A 20,226-nucleotide genomic window follows, 5' to 3' on the forward strand; every position below is an offset into this window, starting at 1 on the left:
TCTCATGGTGGAACCCGTCAGGAGGGCCCTGGACCCCCTGAAAAAACAAACTGGTGCACAACTCAAACATTCTAGGAGTGTGCTTTCTGTACTCTGCGTTCTCTATTGGAAGGCTGGCCTGCTGGACCTGTACACAGAGCACCAACATGCTGCCTAGGGCTGTTTGCATTGGTGACTTTAGCAGGTGAGACTGGACGGCGAGGAGAAGCGGGCCTTCCCCTCTCTCGGGGGTGGGGCGTTCAATGTGAATCCTCCCCCGTCACGTTCCTGAATCTTAGAACCATGAGAGCGACCACCATGGGCTAGTTGCCCTGTCCATCCCTCCACTCCGAGAGGGGAAACATGGCTGACCCAGAGGCCACGGGGGAGGTCACATGAACTGCCAAGGTCACTGTGCTAAGGGGCAGAGCTGTGACTTGAAAACGTTTCTGCCACTAAAGAGTCCCAATTTCTCTTACAACACTTTGCTGTTTTCTTCATGTGAACAAGACGAAACATTGGAGCTTGAGGTGCACAGACCACCTCTTCCCCTGACAGGAAAAAAGGCCATCTCTGTTTGATGTCACAGATGCCCGGAATCAGTATCTGAGACAGAAATATCTTTTCTTTTTTTCTTAATTGAATCACTGCGAGATGCAGTTACAAAGCTTTCATGTTTGAGTTTCAGTCATAAAATGATCAAACACCCATCCCTCCACCAGTGAGAAATATCTTTTCTTTTCCTTTTCTGGCCGCACCCAGTGGTGCTGAGGGATGACTCCTGGCACGGGCCCATGTGGTGCTAGGGACTGAACCAGGCCTCAAAGCACACACTCAGCCCTTTGAATTATATTCTCAGACAGAGATATCTCGGTATAAACTGAAAATGTGTCTGTGGGAATATGTCGGAGGCCACAAGATGTGGAAAGTCCATCAGAACACCATCACTAAACAAAAACCCATCAACACTTAGCTAAGATCTCCAGATGCCTTCTGGGGATTTATGAAAGTCTGAGAGGCAGTGGACTGGCAAAACCAGCTATACCCCAGAATAGGTAATGGAAGTACCCAGAGCAACATGTCGGAGAGTCGTATCCACTCACCCTATTTGAGTCACGATAACCCGGAAACCCATAGCTCTGAAAATATAGTTTGGTATTTTGAGGGTAAGTAAATATAGCTACCAGGAGCTGGAGGGAGTAATAGAGATGATTCCTTGATCGGTATCATAAAATATAGTAGAATATTCTAGAAACAGTCTGCTCGTGACAACAGAGCAGCTTTTTTGCAACTGTGACCATTAGATGAAACTCATGTGGCCAAAATTATTTGCTTCATCTCCTGGAAACAAAAGTGTCAACATACCAGGCATGACTGGGTAGTACAGTGCTATCTCAGGAAGGGAGAAGAAGGGGCTGGAGAGATAGTACAGTGGGAAGGACATTTGCTTTGCATGTATCCAATGCAGGTTTAATTCCCAGCACCACATATGGTCCCCTGAGTCCTGCCAGGAGTGATACCTGAGTACAGAGTTGAAAGTAAGGCCTACTCACTTAATACCTCTACTGCAAACCACAACACCCAAAAGGAAAGAGAGAGCGACAGGGAATGCCTTGCCACAGAGGCGGGGTGGGGTGGAGGGGACAGGGTGGGGGTTGTGGGAGGGATGCTGGGACCATTGGTGGTGGAAAACGGGCACCGGTGGAGGGATGGGTGGTTGACCACTGTATGACTGAAACACAAGCATGAAAGGTTGTAAGTCTGTAACTGTACCTCACAGTGGTTCACTAGTAAAAAATAAAAAAAAGTAAAAAAAGTAAAAAGACAATCAGGCCTAAGCACAGCCAGGTGTGGCCCCCAAACAAAACAAAATGAAGAATAAGGGAAGAGAGGGCATCACGGAGCACTTGTTTGTTTCGTGGAGACAAACGCTCCATCGTGGAGCTCTCAACCCCACTGAGCAGCAGGCTTGGGGCGGTGTTAACCATCGGCGCTCACACACTAGTCAGTACGTCCTGGTCCTGGGCAACTGGCACATGACTCGCCCTGCAAGCTAGGATGTGTGTGGGCATGTGCCACGGGAAGACATTCCCTGCCAGAGTTCTCTGGGTCTAGTTTGAGCCTATCTGATACTTGTCTGCAGAGACAGGTTGATAGCAGGGTTCTCAAGCCTGACAGTTAAATTCTAGTCAACGCCCGTCTACACAGATGTTGCTGTCTACACACGGAAACCACTCCCCCCATCCTGCACTTTACACTGTGGTCTGGTTCTGCTGTGGATGATGAACGGGGGGGTCTGGGTGGCGGGTGTCCCCGATGGCTCCCTTTGTTCTTGCCGAGGCTCTGACTCTCCACAGTTACTCTGCCCCGTGGAAAGTCTGTCCACTCTGCCCTCGTTTCTGATGCTCCGCCCTCCCAGAGCAGCCACTCTCTTGGGTGCCCCCATTCTACCCTGCTCCCCGGCCCCTTCTCCTAGACTGTGCCTGGGATGGGACTCTTGGTTTTCAAGCCACGTTAGACAAGACGATGCCTCCTGAGAGCAGGGCAGCGGACTTACTCTGGGCCTTGAATGTGCTGGAAACGCTGGTGTCAGAGGGAGCTAGAGGAACGCTATGGGGAGAGGCCTGGCGGGGAAGAATTTCGCAAGAGGCGAGCTATGCAGATGCATAACTAGAACCTGGCGCCCAACCCCTGCAGAGCACTCACACGTGGGCTCTTGGCTTCCAGCTGGGCAGTTATTTCCTACTGTTGGGGGCAAAGGATGGTGGATTTACGGGCAAGAGATGCTGACCTGGCTCAGGGAGGAGCCAACAAGGGATGAGTTCAAACCCAGGAAGGGGTCTCTGGAAACTTCCCAGCTTCCTTAGCTTCTCTGCTCTTATCTCCAGGGATGAGATGGGGCAGACAATACAGAGCTCCTCCCTAGGGCAGTGAGGGGCAGTGTGAGAAGGTTCTTCTTTTTGCCTCTGGCCGCCAGAGCATGCTGCCCACTGCTGCCCCACCACAGGCCACTGGAATCCTGTTAGGATGGGACTGCTCGTCCTGAAAGACAAGCTCTGGATCTTTCTCACCTCCTCTCCCGTCCTGGAACTGGCACACTGCAGGGTCATTTCAAGAGTGTGTGTGCTGATGACCTGCTAGGCACTGGTGACCTCTTCACCCTCCAGGCAGGCCTGTCATCCCTGGTTTAAGGTGAGGAATTGAGTCACCCCGAGGTGAAGTGACCTGTCTGAGGTTATCCAGTCAGTACAGAACCTGGGGTTTGGATCTACACAGGCCAGCTCCAGGAAGGGCTCTGCCAGCCAGCAAGCTGCCCACACAGCTTCAGGGGCCAGACATGCATGTGGGCACAGGCAACTGGCTGCTCAGGCAACCCCTCCAAGGTCAGGGTCAACGTGGGGGTCAAAGGACCAGGACTGAGCTGTCTGGAGATGTGAGTGCTCGGGGAGTCTGGTCCACTCTAACTTTATCCCCAATAACATTCCTGCTTGCCAAGCTGCAACCCTGGAAAATGAAACACCCCTCCTGCCCCCCACCCAAGGTCATGGCAACGGGAGACACTTCCACACCAGGGGTTCCAAACGTTCCACGTCCATGCAAAAGTAGCGGTCGAAAACCACGACACTAAACCACAGAGCACACCTCTGCTAATCTCAGATAGAGGCCCTACGTGCCTGGCGCCTGTCGGAGCATGTTTAGAATTTGATCAGTTTCAGAAATCAACCAAGCTGATGTTCCAGGAAATGGAGTTAGTCACAGAGCAGGGCTCCACCAGGAAGGAGAGGAGAAGCCACTCCCGCCCTCCCCTCTCCTCTTTCCCTTTCTTCTCCCCTCCCCTCCCTCCTTCTCTTCCTTCCCTTCCCTTTCCTCTCCCCTCCCCACCCTCCCTCCTCCCACCTCCTCTCCTCCTTTTCTTCTTTCCCTTTACTCTCTCCTCCCCCGCTACCCCCCTCCCCTCCCTCTTTCTCCTCCTTCCCTTTCCTCTCCTCTCCCCTCACTCCTTCCTCCTCCCCCCTCTCCTCACCTCCTCTCCAAATCCCTCACCCACCCTCAAGTCATCTCCATTTCCAAACCCTTTCCTGGAGGTTTTCAACACTCTGACTACACAACCGTGGGTGGAATCGCGAGAATGTGTGGATGGGCACAGAGTCAGGCCTTCTCCCTAAGGAGCTGTGAGTCAAAATGGATCTTGGGGTCACCACGGGTTGCTTCCCGAGGAGCTGGGTTCCCCATGGCTAAGGCACCCCAAGGCAGCAGCTGGGGAGCACTTCCCCTTTCCTATGGCTGTCAGTCCCACACAAAGAAGCCTTCTGCATGCGCCCTTCCACTCTGTTCCTCAGCCTGGCTCAGCCTGCTTCTGGGAAGGGAGGGCTCTTAACCACAAGGACAGACCCACCCTCAGCGCAGGTGTCAGTCACGTCCTGGATCACAGCCACTTGTGTCTCAGTTCCCAGTTCAGAGAGAAGACCTAGGAACAGCCTCCTGGGACTCATCCCTGTCCCTTCTGACCCACATGACCACCCCCCCTCAGAGCCTGGGGAGGTCAGCAAGGCCACCAAGGCACAAAGTTTAAGGGGGTCCTGGCACCTACACCCCTGAGAGGGAGCCCCTGAGAGTCGGTGCCCCTTTCACTGTTAGCCTCACCTCAGCCAACTCTCTTCTGCAGCTCATGGACTTGCACAAACGTGGGGGAGAAACAGGCAACCTGATTCCCACCAACTTCCACGGGGCTCAGGGCAATGGGGATGCTCGCTCTGGGATCCCAGACGGCTCCACTCCTGGACCGTGTGCATCAGGGACAGTGTGACATCTGCTCTGAATCTTCTGGTCTCTCAGGGATTGAAATGGATTCCTGTTTTCTAACCCCTTCTTCGCCGGTAATAAAGATTCATTGAGCCCATGGGTGCTTGGCACAGGGATGAGCATAGAGTGGGCACTCAGCCGATAGAACTGTGTCAGTCATTATCACGGCTGTCAGTACTGCCAACATCTGGGCTTACCCTGTAGGGAGAAGACGTGAGCCCTAGAAGGACCGTTTCCAGGGTTTTCGTTAAAAAAACAAACAAACTCAGCTCCTGGGATGCAAATTTCTATTGATTTTTGGCTCTGAAACGGAATGGCCTGCCGGAAACTTGCCTAACCAACAAGTCTGCCTCAGTGCCTAGCAACGCACTTGCTGAAACTACAGGGTTCAGAGTCCAGGTGCTCCTTCGAGAAGCAACAGGTGAGAAAGAGGAAGCTGGCCTCAGTCTAAGTCAACTCCCCCAGGAAGGAGAGACGTTGCCGAGGGGGGAGAAAGCGAATCGGGGGGCACTTACTGCTTTCAGTTTGTGGGTGTTGGACCAAAACCTGGAACTCCAGCCGGAGGATCCCCGGGTTCTGGGCATCCTGGTCACAGCCCTGCAGAGAGAGGTTGAAATTCCCTGCCATGTTCCCGGGCTGTTTGTCCTGCAGCTTGAACACTTCCGGGTTGGTGGTGGAGCCAGGGATGTAGTATTCCACCCGCTCCTCCTTCTTCTCGCAGTTGGAGACATTGAACTTGAGGAAGGAGACGCTGGCTCGGAGGTGGGCAGGGATGATGAACTGCCAGGTCATGAGCTCGTCTTCCGGGAAGCCGTCTGGGTAGTTGGCGGACATCAGCGTTGCTGAGCCTTCACCCTCAAACACGGATTCGATGATGCAAAGTCCTGTCGGGTGTGGAAGCCAAACAGAAAAGAACAGATTATACCCTGCCCGAAGGCTGGGGGTGAGAGAGATGCTCTTGGGAGCCAGGACCTCGGTGGTGGATCTAGAGCAGGGAGAAGGGGACATCAGTGGTGTGTGAATAAATACTTAATAATAGACTCATCAGGGAAAGGGAAAAAAACGCCCTAAATTGTTCCCACTTTTTCTTTTCTTTTTTTTTTTTTTGCGTTTTGGGTCATACCCGGTGGTGCTCAGGGGTTACTCCTGGCTCTGCACTCAGAAATTATTTCTGGTGGTGCTCGGGGGGGCCACATGGGATGCTGGTGATTAAGCCTGGGTCGGCTACGTGCAAGGCAAATGCCCTCCCCATTCCCCACTGTACTGTCGCTCCGGCTCCCTGTGCCCACTTTCTTGACCATCACTGAGTTCAAGCTGCCAACACGTGCAGACTGACTGTGGGGTTGCCGAGGCTGGCAGGAGCTCAACCCCCTTAGACTTCCCCAGATAGAGACAGTTCACGTAGCTCTAAGCAAGATGATGGGGAAATGCTGTCAGAGTCAGGAGGTTCCGGTATATATTACCGTTTGTACCCAAACTAATTTATTTAGTTGCAAGCTCATGAAATCGAAACACATTTTAGTAGTTCTATTTCACCACAGCTCCCTCAATCTCTTGGTGTTTTAAGGAAGGTCTGTTTTGGTGAGCCCGTGTGAGCTGAACCCAGCACATACTACAACGTAAGAAAATGTGAAGGAGAGAAGCCAGGACTAAAGGGGCAGAAATGGAGAAATCAAAGTCATTTTGTGGAGCCAATTCTATGTCATTTCTTGAAAGCACACCTCAGAGTCACAAAGGACAAAGAAAACAGGGCTGCTGACCTATCTGGTGATTTTCCTCTCTTCCTGCCCCCCTGCCCCTGACCACCAATTAAACTCAGGATGAGGAACAGGCTCCCCCATTAGGGCCACCTTCCCCTTCCCCGGCCAGCCTGATTAATCGACCACAGTGGGTTCACATTAGGGGTCAGTGACCCCATGGTTGCCAGGAGAGGGGCCTATTCATCTTGGGGATTCAGACTGAATCAGACAAAATCAGACTGAGTCAGACAAATAAAAAAAAAATCAATCAAACGAACAACAACAAAAAAAATCAGACAAAACTCAAGACATCTCTTCTGCCTGCTTCAGTCTCAGCCAGGTCTGGGAGGGAGGAGGAAGCTCACGTTTTATCGACGACCGGTTGGCGATGCTGAAGCCAGAGACGTTTCTGTCGACGAACCAGGGCAGGTGTAGCGCCATCTTCACCCCCTCTTGCATCTTGATCCGGGACACGGTGCCGTTGCTGCAGAAGGTCCCGATCCTGACGGCGGTGGCGTCGATGCGGCCGCTGATGGAGTGGGTGACTCCGTCGGGGCACCTTTCCCCGGGGCCGATCTGCCGCAGGCGGGGGAGGGAGAACTGCAGCTCCAGGCCGATCCTCTTGTGAGCCTTCACGTCCCAGATGAACGTTCTGTTGAGGGTGGGCAGGGCCGAGGTGGAGGGCTGAAGCTGCACTTCCCCGAAAGGACACGGGCCTGACATGCAATCTGCAACACAGTCACATACGACATGCAGTCTGGGTCAGAGACACGCCAAGGCCCCCTTGCCGCTCCGCCTTGCCACCCACAGTGCCATCTCTAGGGACTCTACCAGGGCACTCCATTCCCCGGCTACATGAGGGTGGTGACCCACGGCTCTCAAAGGATCCTCCTCACCTGAGGAGTTTAACTGCCTCCATTCCCCTCCCATCACGCCCAGTGCAGGCTCTGAGGTCTGTCCTCCCGCTTTAGGAGATGTAGGTCTCAGTTGTCTCCCCAAACCCTGACCACTCGATGGGTATCTCCAAGTGGTTCCAGGACTCACGGGAGCCCTAGGGAGCCCCTTTGCAACAGAACAGTGCTTTGACATCACCGACTTCTCCAATTCTTTTTTTGTTTTGGTTTTGGGGCCATGCCCAGCAGTGCTCAGGGCTCATTCCTGGCACTGTACTCAGGGATCACTCTTGGCCATGCTCGGGAGACCATCTGGGGTGCCGGAGATCCAACACAGGGTCAGCTATGTGCAAGGCAAGCGCCCTACCCACTACTATCTCTCCAGGTCCACTTTTCCCTAGTCCAAAGGATCATTTCACAATTTCTAGGGCCTGGTGCCAAGTTCCACCTTTTAAGCTATATTTTTCCCTATCAACGCGTTCAACAGCATTCCAAGGGCATGCTGAACCTACCACCCCCTTTTATGGCTGAAACCTGAGACACAGTGATCTCCTGGCTTTAATGCTGGTATTTCATTACCATGGGAGCTTCATTGATTATTATTATTATTATTATTTTTGGTTTTTGGGTCACACCCGGCGATGCATAGGGGTTACTCCTGGCTCTTCACCCAGGAATTACCCCTGGCGGTGCTCAGGGGACCATATGGGATGCTGGGATTAGAACCCGGGTCAGCTGCGTGCAAGGCAAACACCCTACCCGCTGTGCTATCGCTCCAGCCCCTGATTATTATTTTTAAGGTCAACAGTTCACGACACATTTTGGTGTACCTTGTTTTGAAGCCTTTCAAAACAAAGTAAGAAGTGCTACCTTAAAAGAGGAAGCCAAAAAAAAAAAAAAAAAAAGAGGAAGCCAGCAGGAGGAAGAGGGAATGGCAGGCAATGTATCAGAAAGAGGAGTTTTATGGTTGAGAAGGTTTTTAAAGGGAATTTAAAAAGCAGTGGGGGACTCAGCCCATGGTGTGAATCATCTGTGAATCTTGATGGCTACTCTGATGGGGTATCTGAAAGCACTGTCCTATCACAGTGGGACGAAGAATTTCAAGGGTTGAAGCAATAGTATAGGGGGTAGGGTGCTTGCCTTGCATGCAGCAGACCCTGCTTCAATATGGTTTGATATGGCTTTTTGATATGGCATCCCATATGGCAATGCCTGAGTGAAGAGTCAGGAGGATAACTGGGTGTGACTCAAAGACCCCTCCCAAACACCCCCCCACCAAAAAAGAAACTGTGAGATAATAAAGTTGTATGTGTGTGTTTAAAGAGTTAAAAAAAAAAAACAAACAGAATTTTAAAGAGGTCTAGGACTTCTCGGCTCATTCACCCCAACCTTCTCATTTTTGTAATGCAGCCCAGAGCAGAGACCCCTTCCCCCTCTCCCCATCCCTGTCTAAAAGCCTCACCTAGCAACAGAGATCTTATTCACAAAACAAGAGCTAGTCAACAAGGCGACAAATGTGACTAAGAGGAGATGATGTGTGTCAATAAAGAGAGTATCTATTTTTAGGAGTTATGGAAACTTCATTGCTTATATCCATACGCCCACACCTCCCACCTAGCTACGTCACCTAGCTCTAGTTGGGCAGTGGTGTCAGTCCTAGGTCACATTTGATTAAGTTGGAACACAGGTAAAGATACAAGCCCCAGCTACCTGAGTGAGTGTGATTTAATTCTGGAAAAGGTACCTGGAGTTCAACAGCCCTAGCCACTGGTCAAATGAGCTTGAGAAAGTACTTTTTGAGTTTGCTGCTGAGTTTTGGTTTCTAGGGTGGACCCACAGGTAAGGGAAGTAAGAATGACCACATGCTTCCAAATGTTCTAGTCCCAGCTCAGTGCAAAAATGGCACATGAGGGGGTGGAGCGATAGTACAGTGATAGGGCATCTGCCTTGCACGCGACCAACTCGGGTTCAATTCCCAGCATCCCATATGGTCCCCCAAGTACCGTCAAAAGTAATTCCTGAGTGCAAAGCCAGGAGTAACCCCTGTGCATCACTGAGTGTGACCCAAAAAGCAAAAAGCAAAAAAAAAAAAAAAGCACATAATAAAGTGGTTCCTGTGTAAAGGGTGGAGACGTGATCTCTGTTGTGATTCAAAGATCATTTTCCCTAGCCTCACTTTTGACTTTCATTGCCCTAGATTGACAACTTAGGTGGTAAGCCATAAGCTGAGCCTTTCAAATGCTTATACACATAAGTTTTTTTTTTTCTAAATCAGGGGCAGACAGAACACTGGATTTGGGTCAAGCATCTACAGTTTAAAATGCCTATTTTAAAATATCTTATTTTCAGATCAATTTTATAAACATTATTTGAAAACATTTTTTTTTTTACTGCCTGAGGAAACTGTGTGGCATCCTAGCACAGAGATTTGCCTGGTGAAAGGATCATTTGTTCCCTTCCTCCTTTTCCAAAATGGTAGAGTGACTTTATTGATCGAACTGACCAAGAATGCATGTGTTTGTAAAAAAAACATGGCAGTCAAAAAAGAGAAAAAGAAAATAAAAAAATGTTGCCTGTGTACCCTCCCCAACCAACTCGAGAAATAATCAGATAATTAGCATTTTGATGTTTACACCACCATATGTGGGGTTGTGATGGATTATGTGTTCATGTGTAAATTTTTTAACAAAGTAGGTCTGAACCACATGAACTCTTCTACTATATCCTGCCCCGTGTTCAGTGACACAAAACCACTGGGGGCATCTTTTCACATCAAAGACACAGACCAAACTCATTCTTTAACAGCAGCCCACAGTCCATTTTATTCTATCAATGTTCTACTCAGCTCTAAAAGTTCCATTGCAATTTTGATTGTGACCATCATAAGTGGATAAATTAATCTGGAAGAGAGTTGACACTTGAAATTTTTTTCTCAAGAAACGGGATATCTCTCTCCTTGTTTTCATCTTCTCTTTTTTCCTTAGTAAAATTTTGTATTTTGTGTTACATACACTCTTTGCTTTCATTAAGATTATCCTTAAATATTTTGGTTGAACCTCTGGAGGGAATAGCATGAAGAATAGGATCTTTATGTTGTTCCCTGTTTTACTGGCAATGCTTCTATATCCGACTATTGAAAATATTATTTGCGGAGTAGGTAGAGAATTACTGAAGAATAGCAGCCTGTGGAGAGGACTTTATGTCTTTCCCTGTTTTACTGGCAACACTTCCTTGACCAACTTCTTTGTTGAAAATTGTATTTGCTGAGCTGGCAGATGGCTCAAAGGGTTGGAGCACATGCTTTGCATTTAGGAGTCCTGTGTATCAATCTGGTACCATATGTTTATCGGTACCTCTGAGCATGGAGCCAGGAGGCGTACTCAACCACTGCTGGGTGTGGTCCAGTTAAAAATTATATCTGCTATCAGAGTATTCTTCATGGATATACTTTATTGGATTAAAAAAACATTCCTGGGGCTGGAGCAATAGTACAGTGGGCAGGGAGTTTGCCTTGCCGACCTGGTTTCGATCCTTGGCACCCTATATGGTCCTCTGAGCACCACCAGGAGTCATTCCTGAGGGTAGAGACAGGAGTAACCCCTGAGCATTGCTGGCTATGACCCAAAAAGACAAAAAAAAAAAAAAGAAAAGAAAACATTCTTTCTCAGGTTGGAGAGATAGTTCAGGGGGTAGGGTGCCTGCCTGGCATGTGGCTGACCTGATTAGATCCCTGACATTCCATGGGTTCCCCAGGTCCCGCCAGGAGTAATTCCTGAGTGCAGGGCCAGAAGAAAGCCGTGAGCACCATCAGGTGTGGCCCCAAAACAAAGCCAAAAAAACAAAAAGTAAAAAACATTCCTTTCAGAGCTCATGCTTTGCACGCCAGAGGCCTGGGTTTGATTCCTGGCACTGTATGGAGAAAGCCTGCAATGGTTTATTGTAGATAGCTGCAAGCCCCATAAATAAAAGGAAAAAAAAGCCCCCAAAAGAAAAGATCCGTTGATTTCTAGAGTGGAGTACTTTATTTTTTAAAAAATTTATGTTTATTTAAAATCTATGATGATCATGTCTGGTTTTCTTCTTTCTCACCTAATAATATAAACATTAGATGAACTGATTTACTAATGAGTTAACAATCTGTACACTCTTGGGGCTGGAGTGATAGCACAGCGGGTAGGGCGTTTGCCTTGCACGCGACGGACCCGGGTAGGATTCCCAGCATCCCATATGGTCCCCCAGCACCGCCAGGAGTAATTCCTGAATGCAGTGCCAGGAGTAACCCCAGGGCATCGCTGGGTGTGACCTGAAAAGCAAAAAACCAAAAACCGAAAAACAAAAAACAATCTGTACATTCTTACAGCAAACTCGCCCCTGCCTTATTGTTTTATACTTTTAATGCTTTTTTCAGGACAAATGGGTTTGATGTATTTGACAGATAGTTAGGATTTTCTTTTTGGCATGGATATTCCTAAGAGATTAGTCCATTGAGGGGCACGCCTGGCAGTGCTCAAGGCTTACTCCTGGCTTTGCATGCAGGGGAAGTCATTTCCCTGTTGTACTATTGTTCCAGGGCTGGAGTGATAGCACAGCGGCAGGGCTTGCCTTTCACGCGGCCGACCCGTGTTCGATTCTTCCGCCCCTCTCGGAGAGCCTGGCAAGTTAGCAGGAGTACCTCGCCCTCACGACAGAGCCTGGCAAGCTACCTGTGGTGTATTGGATATGCCAAAAACAGTAACAATAAGTCTCACATTGAGAGACGTTACTGGTGCCCGCTCGAACAAATCGATGAGCAACGGGATGACAGTGACAGTGAATTTGAAAAAAGGATAGCCATCTTACACAGCTGTATAATGTATGTAGATTGAGTTGCTTAAACAATGAAAGGTGATGTTTTTTTAATTCTAGGATCTGACAAAAATAATATCATGGGGCTGAAACAACTGAACTCTGTCTAGAGCACTGTTTCTGCTTTGGGAATGATTACCTTCTTGCTGTGTTGTTACACAGTCAAAAGAGTGAAATATCTCTGGAGTCCCACCACATAAGGGAAATTTTGATTATAATTTCTTATGTTAACCTCCTATCCACGCCTCCTATTCATAATCTCAAAGTATGAATAATAGTAACACTAAGTATCTATTGTGTTTTGAAACCACTATCTTATTTTATCCTCAAAATGAATGGAAAATAAGAGCAAAACAGCTCTATTGTTTGGTGCAATAACTTGTTTTACAGACCGGAAAACTTAAGTCACAAAGCAGTTGCGTAATACCTGTGCAATCACTTGATCAGCTTACATGAGTTACTTAAGGAGCCTTGGAGTTTGGAACCAAACCAAGCTTCCTCAGTCTCTGAAGCTGCTGTTTTCACCATGGGGTCTCATGGACACATTCCCCCATTCCTTTAACTATTCAACCTTCAACTTTCCAATTCTTTGTCTTCCAACTCTTTCACTCTAGACTTTCACTCTTCATCAGCCCAATGCCATGAGTACACAGAACAATTCTTACCTGAGATCTGTAGCAATTTTTTTTTAAAGATGCTTCTTTGTTTTGCATTGGGGTTACACCTGAGGGTGCTCAGGGGCTATATCTGGCTGCACTGCTGGGGGTATCCAGCCTGGATTTCCTACATGCAATGAACGTGTTCCAGCCCTTCCAGCCATCTCTCTGGTCTGCCAGCATTCTTCAAAAATACTGCTGCCTCACGGGCAGAAACAGACCCTAAAGCTTGGGGACCAGGACTTCTGTCCTGCTAGTAGAGCCATTTTTAGTAAGTTACTCTTCTGTGACTTCGAGGGCTGTTTGGGGATTCAATAAGTTAACCTATAGAAAACCTCCAAACCGTGACCGGCATGTTCTGTGAAATGGAGTTTGGTTTCAGAACCTATCTTTCCCCTACAGCACTTCAGGGTGGCTTAGCATGAGGAAGAAGGCAGGGAGGTCAACAGCCCCAGAGGGGGCCTTACCGATATTCTTCTGGATGTCGATGACAAAGTAATTCTTGGGGTCAGGGCAGCTAAAGGAAAAGACAGCTTTCTCGCCGGGTTTGATGGTCAACATGTTGATTCGTCTTCCGGACATCATGATGTAACAGGATTTCAGTGGCAGCAGTGTGGTCCCGGGCTTGATGAAAACCGTGATGCCGCTTCCATATGGCAGGACAATCTCAGCAGCTTCTGAAGGAAGGGAGGAAGGGAAGAAAGGGAAATGAGCTGGGTGATTCGGGTCTACCCACTAGCAGCTGCCCCACACCACCCCGCAGCCGCTCCAGGCTGGCCCCAGGATAGCTTAGCAACCTTCCACAGACCCTGCCCTGGGCCCTTCAGTCCAGGACCTATGGATGAATAAGCCAGAATAGGAGAAAACCTCCTCAGAAACGACATAGATGCTTATTGTGTCAACCAGTGAACCTCAGAAGTAAGAGCAGAAGAAAAGGCTAGCAATAGCTCAGCAGGGGCTCAGCAAAATCACCAGAACAAACAAATGGGTCCCAGCATGGAGAGGGGCTGGTCATTAAGGAAAGGTGTGGGCAAGGGTCAGGATGAATGAAGCTCTGATGCAAGAGCAAGCTGGCTGCTTCCTGTTCCCTTAGCCTCAGCCAGGTTTTAAGTCTTCTCAGATGCAAAGGGAAGGGCTGCGTTCTTATAGTCACCGACCTGGATCCTGATCACAGGGGTTGAGGGCACAGTCACCTGTATGTGACAGAAGAAGTGGACCTGCTCCACTGCCTGGCTATAGAAGTGGTGATGAAGAAGAGTGACCTAATCAATGTTTTCTTCCTTCTTCCTCTTAAAAATCAATACATTGAGTCGTAGAGATAGGACAGGGGTAAAGTGCTTGCTCCACACGATTACAATACCACACCCATCACCAGTGTCCCCACCTCTCCCACCCATAGACCCCAATGCCTCTCACTTCCAGTGCACGCCTGCCCCCCCTCAATTGTGCGGATCAATTCACCAGCTATATTGCCTTTGCCCTTTTGTTGCCACCTTGCTGTATATTTTTAAGTCCACATCTGTGTGATATTCTTCTTATCTGTCCCTTCCTTTCTGACTTCACTCCGCATGATATCCTTTAATTAGTTGCATCCATGTTGTACAATTTCATTATCCTGTTCTTTCTTAGAGCTGCATACCATTCCATTGTCTCCATATGCCACAATATAGATTTGATCCATTCATCTGTTGTTGTGTATTTGGATTTCCATATCTTGCTTATTTACTAAGTGCAGCCATGAACATATGCGTGTATATGTCTTTTCAAATGAATATTTTTTGTTTGGGGGATAGACACCAAGAATTGGATTCACTGGTAGTTTTATTTCGACTTTTTTGAACAGATCTCCATATTGCTTTCCACGAAAGCTGAACCAGACAATAATCTCACCAACAGTGGATGAGTGTTCCTTTCTCACCACAATCCTGCCAACACTGGCTGCTTCTAGACTTTCTGTTTTATTTTTGGGTCACACCCAGCAGCGCTCAGGATTTACTTCTGGCTCTGCACTCAGAGATCACTCCTGGCAGGCTTGGGGAAACCAGGACAGAACCTGGGTTGTTTGCATGCAAGGAAAGCATGCTACCTCTGGTGCTATCTCTTCAGCTGTCTCTAGACTTATTTGTGCTATTGTCACTGGCATGAGTAACATCATTGTTTTGATTTGCATTTCCTTAATCCTGAGTGATGGTGAGTACTTTTTTTTTTTACATGCCTGTTGGCCATTTGTATGTCTTCTTTGGGAAAGGGTCTGTTATCCCCATTTGTAGACTGGATCACTAGATTTTTTGTTGTTGAATTTTGTGAGTGTCTTATAGATCTCGAATATCAACCTAAGAGGACATTCAATTGAAGGTTTGGAGAAATGCATTTACACACATGTGACCTCCACCACAATCAAGAGATAAAACATTTTCATTACCACTCCCCCTACTCCCCCCCACCAAAGCTCCCTGGGTGTCCCTTTGCAGTCAACCTCTGCTCCTGCTCCTGGAAGTCAATTCTTTTTTTTTTTTTTCCTTTGAGTCACATCTGGAGATGCTCAAGGGTTACCCCTGGCTCTACACTCAATACTTACTCCTAGCAGTGTTGGGGGCACCATAAGGGATGCTGGGAATCGAACCCAGGTTGGGCGTGTGCAAGGGAAATGCCCTCCCTGTTGTACTATGGCTCCGGTCCCTCAATTGATTAATTTTGCCTGACCTGGTGCTCCCTACAAATAGGACCTCCTAATCTATTCTTTGCAAAGCCTGACTTCTTCGTTTGGCACGTTTGGGAGAATGAGCCACAGGGCCGCAAGGGGGAGGGCTGGTGCCTGTCGACTGGGAAGTCATCTTCCCCGGAGGGTCAGGCCATGGCTTATTTATCCACACGCCTGTTGTATGTCATCTCAGTTCTGTCCAGTATTGCCAGCTGCATGTCCAGATGGCAAGAGAGCACAGAGGGCAGTACGAGCGCCCTGTGCCCTGTGGCCCAGAAGCTGTGTGGGAACCAACTTTTGGGCTTCCCCTGCCTCTGGCACCTCTCCCCAGCCTTCACTTCCCAGCATCTCTTCCTACAGTGTGGAAAGAGATCCCTCAGCCCGTGAGAATTAACAGCCATCATTCCTCTGGGTTTCTCAAGAAGAACTTTGCCCTCTTGAGAGTTCTGCTCTCTCAATTCGAAGTGAGAGGTTGGGTTAGAGTAACTCTCCCTTTTCTGCCAGCTGGGAGCCTCTGACCAGTTTCAGTGAGAGGTGGCCAGCCAGGGGAAGCCGCCAGCAGGCACCCCTGGGCACCCCACACTGGACACAGCTGCCCTGACTTTCAGTAAGGCTTATATCTGTGTTTCTGATGCAGAACTTTTCATCTCTAAAAGAAAGAGAATAAAACAAAAAAACTTCTCATCTCTTCAACCCCAGCTTGTCCTCTCTGCCATCTTGGCTTTCTTTCTCCTACTCTTTTTGACACCCCTGAGTCCTGACTCCTGAAGACTCCTTCTCTAGCTAGAGGTGGTTCCTGATGTCATTCCCGGCTCAGTGCAAAGGTCACCTCTTCAGAATGGCTGTCCCTGTCCAATCTCCTCCAGGGCTCCTCCCACCCCACCCTGCCTGTCGCATCTGCTTTGCCGAATCTGCTGGGCTGGAGTTATGATAAGGTGGATCTGCTCCACTTCCTGCGTGCCCCGGTGCCCCTGCAGGAAGCAGAAGGGTGGTGCTGTCTTCTATGGGGTGCCTCAGGACCTTGGCATGGGTAGGAGAACCCCTCTCCCACATATATGGGCCCTGCTGTGGCGCTACCACGTTCCTGTTCTTGTCTTTGCTACCCCAGGAGCTCCAGCATTCCTGCATTCCAGTGTGGGCGAGTCAGCAGTCTCCGTGGGAGCAGGGACACTGAGCTGTTTAATGACTAGACTGAGAGACAGCGGGAGAACGACTCAGAGGTGCAAATGATGAGACGTGAATGTTCCCATTTTAAGAGATGGAATCCTTTAGAGTCTTCTTGGACCCGAAGGCCGGGGCTTTTGAAAACATCACTGAAAACAGCCTAGATTCATGTTCAGAGATCCAGCTGTTGGGCTGGAGCCATAGGATAGCAGATAAGGTGTCTGCCTTGCATGTGGCCAATCTGGGCTTGACCCCTGGCAATATAGAGGGTTCTCCCGAGCACCTGCAAAAGAGACCCCCGAGCACAGAGTCAGGAGCAGACCCTGAGCACAGGTGGGCACGCCTCCCAAACAAAGAAAATGAAGACCCAAATGTCAGATTTATTCTCATGCTATATATGTCCACTTGTGTACTCTATTTCTAGAATCTCAGAAATGTCTGGCCACACTAGTCATTAAAAGTTCCAGGAGCCCTTCAAATCTGACTTCTGAGAACTCTGGGGGTCCCAGTTTCCAGTGGGGCCATCAGACAACTCAAGTTGTATCTAGAGGGCTAGGGGACCAATTTCTTCCTCATTTTTCACATCTCCGCTTTGCCAGCCTTTGACCAAAGCATTATTTCAGAACTCCTGATTCTATAATTATGATTATTAGTATCTTCATTACGTTGGGCAGGAAGCACATCAGCGGTTGCTGGAGGGTGAGGGTGGTGCAGGGTGGAGGATGAAGGGCGGAGGAGACTCTCACTAGGGCGAGAACCATTGAGCATTCGGCACGTTGACTGTGGTGATGATCATAACATGGCAGTACAAAATACAAACACTCGCATCAAACTGTGTACTTAAAACAAGTGAAGTTTTTTACACGTAAGCATGAATTAGTAAACAAAGGATGAAACTTGCATTACAACGTGTTTCTATTCTAGAAACTAAAATCATAAAAAAAATCATGACCAAAATTAAAATATGGCTTAATAATATTTTGAGGTGGGCCAAGTTTCTCTCAAGGCATATGTACTATTTTCAAGTAGGTTTACATTTTAAGATGAAAAAAGGCTGATCTCATTAAGATAAGACCTTTTTCTGTTTCCATTGGGTTTGGGTCTCTGACAATGAAGCCTATTATTAATGATAAAAACGTAGATTCTCTCCCAGAAGTTCATTTTTTTTCTCTCAGAATCTCTGACTTGATGTATTCCTCTAATTGTATTCTGGGTTCATAAGATGATCCAGGAACCATTCTTGGTGCCAAATTTTTAATGACAAGAACAGTGGGTGTCCTGCTGCCCAAATTTTGACTGAAATAAGGGTTTCCACATGACCTGCAAAGACATGCTTTAAACTCTGACACTCCAAGCCCCTGCAGGCCCATGGTGGGCTTCTGGCTTCTGTACTGGAAACATTTCATGTCTATGGGTGTGGTGAGGGAATTCCTTTTCATTTTTTCCATATGGAAAGCCAAATGTCCTAACTCTAATGACCAAAGGCATCAGTGTGTCCTTCAAGAGCCACCAAGGCTGTCCCAACTGTTCACATATTTTGACTTGGGCTGTAAATTTTTCATCCAAACTCACTTTGCAAACCAAGACAAAGAAGCCTTACAAAGGATTAAATGACTCACACTGGGTGGACTGCTAACATTTTGTGTGGCTTTTGTTCTGACTTTGAGATGATCAATCCAGCCTGCTGTAGAGCCCAGTCATGGTTTGTATCTCCCCTTCAGTGCCTGGCTTCCAGCTCACAACCCAGGAGAACTGCTAAAGATCACATGCTACAAAGCCACAACTTAATCACCTTTGAACACAAGAGACACTTAAGGTACTAGGCTTTCTCCTAGTGTCACAGGCAAGGATTGTCATCCATGAGCTGTCATTTCCCTCTGCCCCCACTCATCCTAAGCGATAGTACTGTACAGCAGCTGGAGAGGAGGAGGGGAGGGAAAAGACCCTGACTCAACCCTGGACATGGGACATCTGGACTCTTCTAACCTACCCTCCACCACCTCTATCACTCCAGGCACTTCTTTCATGCAAGCATAGCAGCAGAGGCACAGGGGAGAGCACATGGGGAGGATGCTTGTCTTGTACGTGGCAAACCTGGGTTAGATCCCCTGTACCTCCTATGGTCCCCTAGCACCACCATGAGTGACTCTGAGCACAGAGCTAGTAGGAAGCCCTGAGCACGGCTATGTGTGGGCCCCCAAACAAAGCAAAAAACCAAAACCACAAACCAATAAAACCCAAAACCAAAAACCAGAGTGGCAGAGAGAGGTCCTTCTGAGGACAAAACCTGCCAATCAATTTTCACACATGTGCTCTGAGTTTGAGAACGTCATCTTCCTTGGACACTCTCCCACATTCACCACCACTAACCACACCTTGAAATGGAGAATTCCAGCAAGGTGGAATAAACCCTCAGTCCCCCAGCACTGGCCTTCCTCCACCTGCCTTCCCCATTGGGCTGCACATTTGAGTGCTTCGTGACGGGGTCCTGGAGCTGAAAGCAAACGGATGCTTTTCCTTCCGTTTGGTCTCCCCAGGAACTTGGTACTTGGTCTAATATTTCAGAAGATCTATTACCCAGGTTCACAGAAAACCCAGGCAAAATGGGAGATTAGGGGAGGCTCTTAGAGGAAAGGAATCCAATCCCACCCGCTTAGTCAGTCACCGGGCTCCGAGCTGGGAACACTCAGGGAAGCTCACACCCCACACAGGGGCTCGTGATTCATGCTCTCTCCCTCATTCTCCTCTCCATATTAGGGCACCTTTGGTACTTTCTGTCTCACCTGCTGCTTCTAGGGTGGGAATTTCCAATTATTTTCATTAACACTCATTATTCACCATTCATGAATCATGGCAACACAGGATATTATATGAACACCTCTATTACTTCTCCTTCCCGCTATCCTACTTCTTTGCAAGGGAAGCAAATACAAGAAAAAGCATTCCACCCGACAGCCACCGGCATGCTGATTTTTCTCCAATACAGTTTGAAGCACTAGTGACTATAATTAAATAATTTCCAAGATGGGCCAGAAGCTGGTGTCTCAAAGTCTGCGTGGTTTCTCTGGAGAAAGCAGCCCTCCTGCAAGTTCTCTGTCCATTGAAGATAAGTTGGAGGGCCGAAGAGACAGTACACTAGTTAGGACACTTAACCTTGCACTAGGCCAACCGGGTTTGAGTCCCAGCACCCCATATAGTGCCCCAAGCCCCACCAGGAGAGATTCCTGAGTGCAGAGCCAGGAGTAAGCCCTGAACACTGCGGGGTGTGGCCCCCAAACAAAACAAACAAAAAAAATAAATTGGACCAACACATTAAGATGTATGGAGCCTTGGGCCATGGAGATTATATAGCAGGTATGGCACTTGCCTTGCATGTGACTGACCCAGGGTTGAGCCCTGTTACCACATACATACACCACAACGCCAGGAGGGATCTCTGAGCACAG

At 48.4% G+C, this 20,226-nt stretch overlaps 1 protein-coding gene across 1 annotated transcript in view; it reads right to left on the minus strand.

Moving 5' to 3' along the window:
- The window catches only part of CDCP1 (CUB domain containing protein 1), a 53,127-nt gene that overhangs the window by 12,025 nt on the left and 20,876 nt on the right, over positions 1-20,226 (minus strand). The window contains exons 2-4 of the mRNA XM_004614597.2: positions 13,383-13,592; positions 6,887-7,249; positions 5,298-5,666 (exon numbers count right to left, since the gene is read on the minus strand). Of these exons, the coding sequence (XP_004614654.2) occupies positions 5,298-5,666; positions 6,887-7,249; positions 13,383-13,592 (942 nt within the window). The remainder of the gene's footprint in view (positions 1-5,297; positions 5,667-6,886; positions 7,250-13,382; positions 13,593-20,226) is intronic.

The sequence above is a fragment of the Sorex araneus genome, chromosome 4, assembly GCF_027595985.1.
Source record: "Sorex araneus isolate mSorAra2 chromosome 4, mSorAra2.pri, whole genome shotgun sequence".
Taxonomy (NCBI): domain Eukaryota; kingdom Metazoa; phylum Chordata; class Mammalia; order Eulipotyphla; family Soricidae; genus Sorex; species Sorex araneus.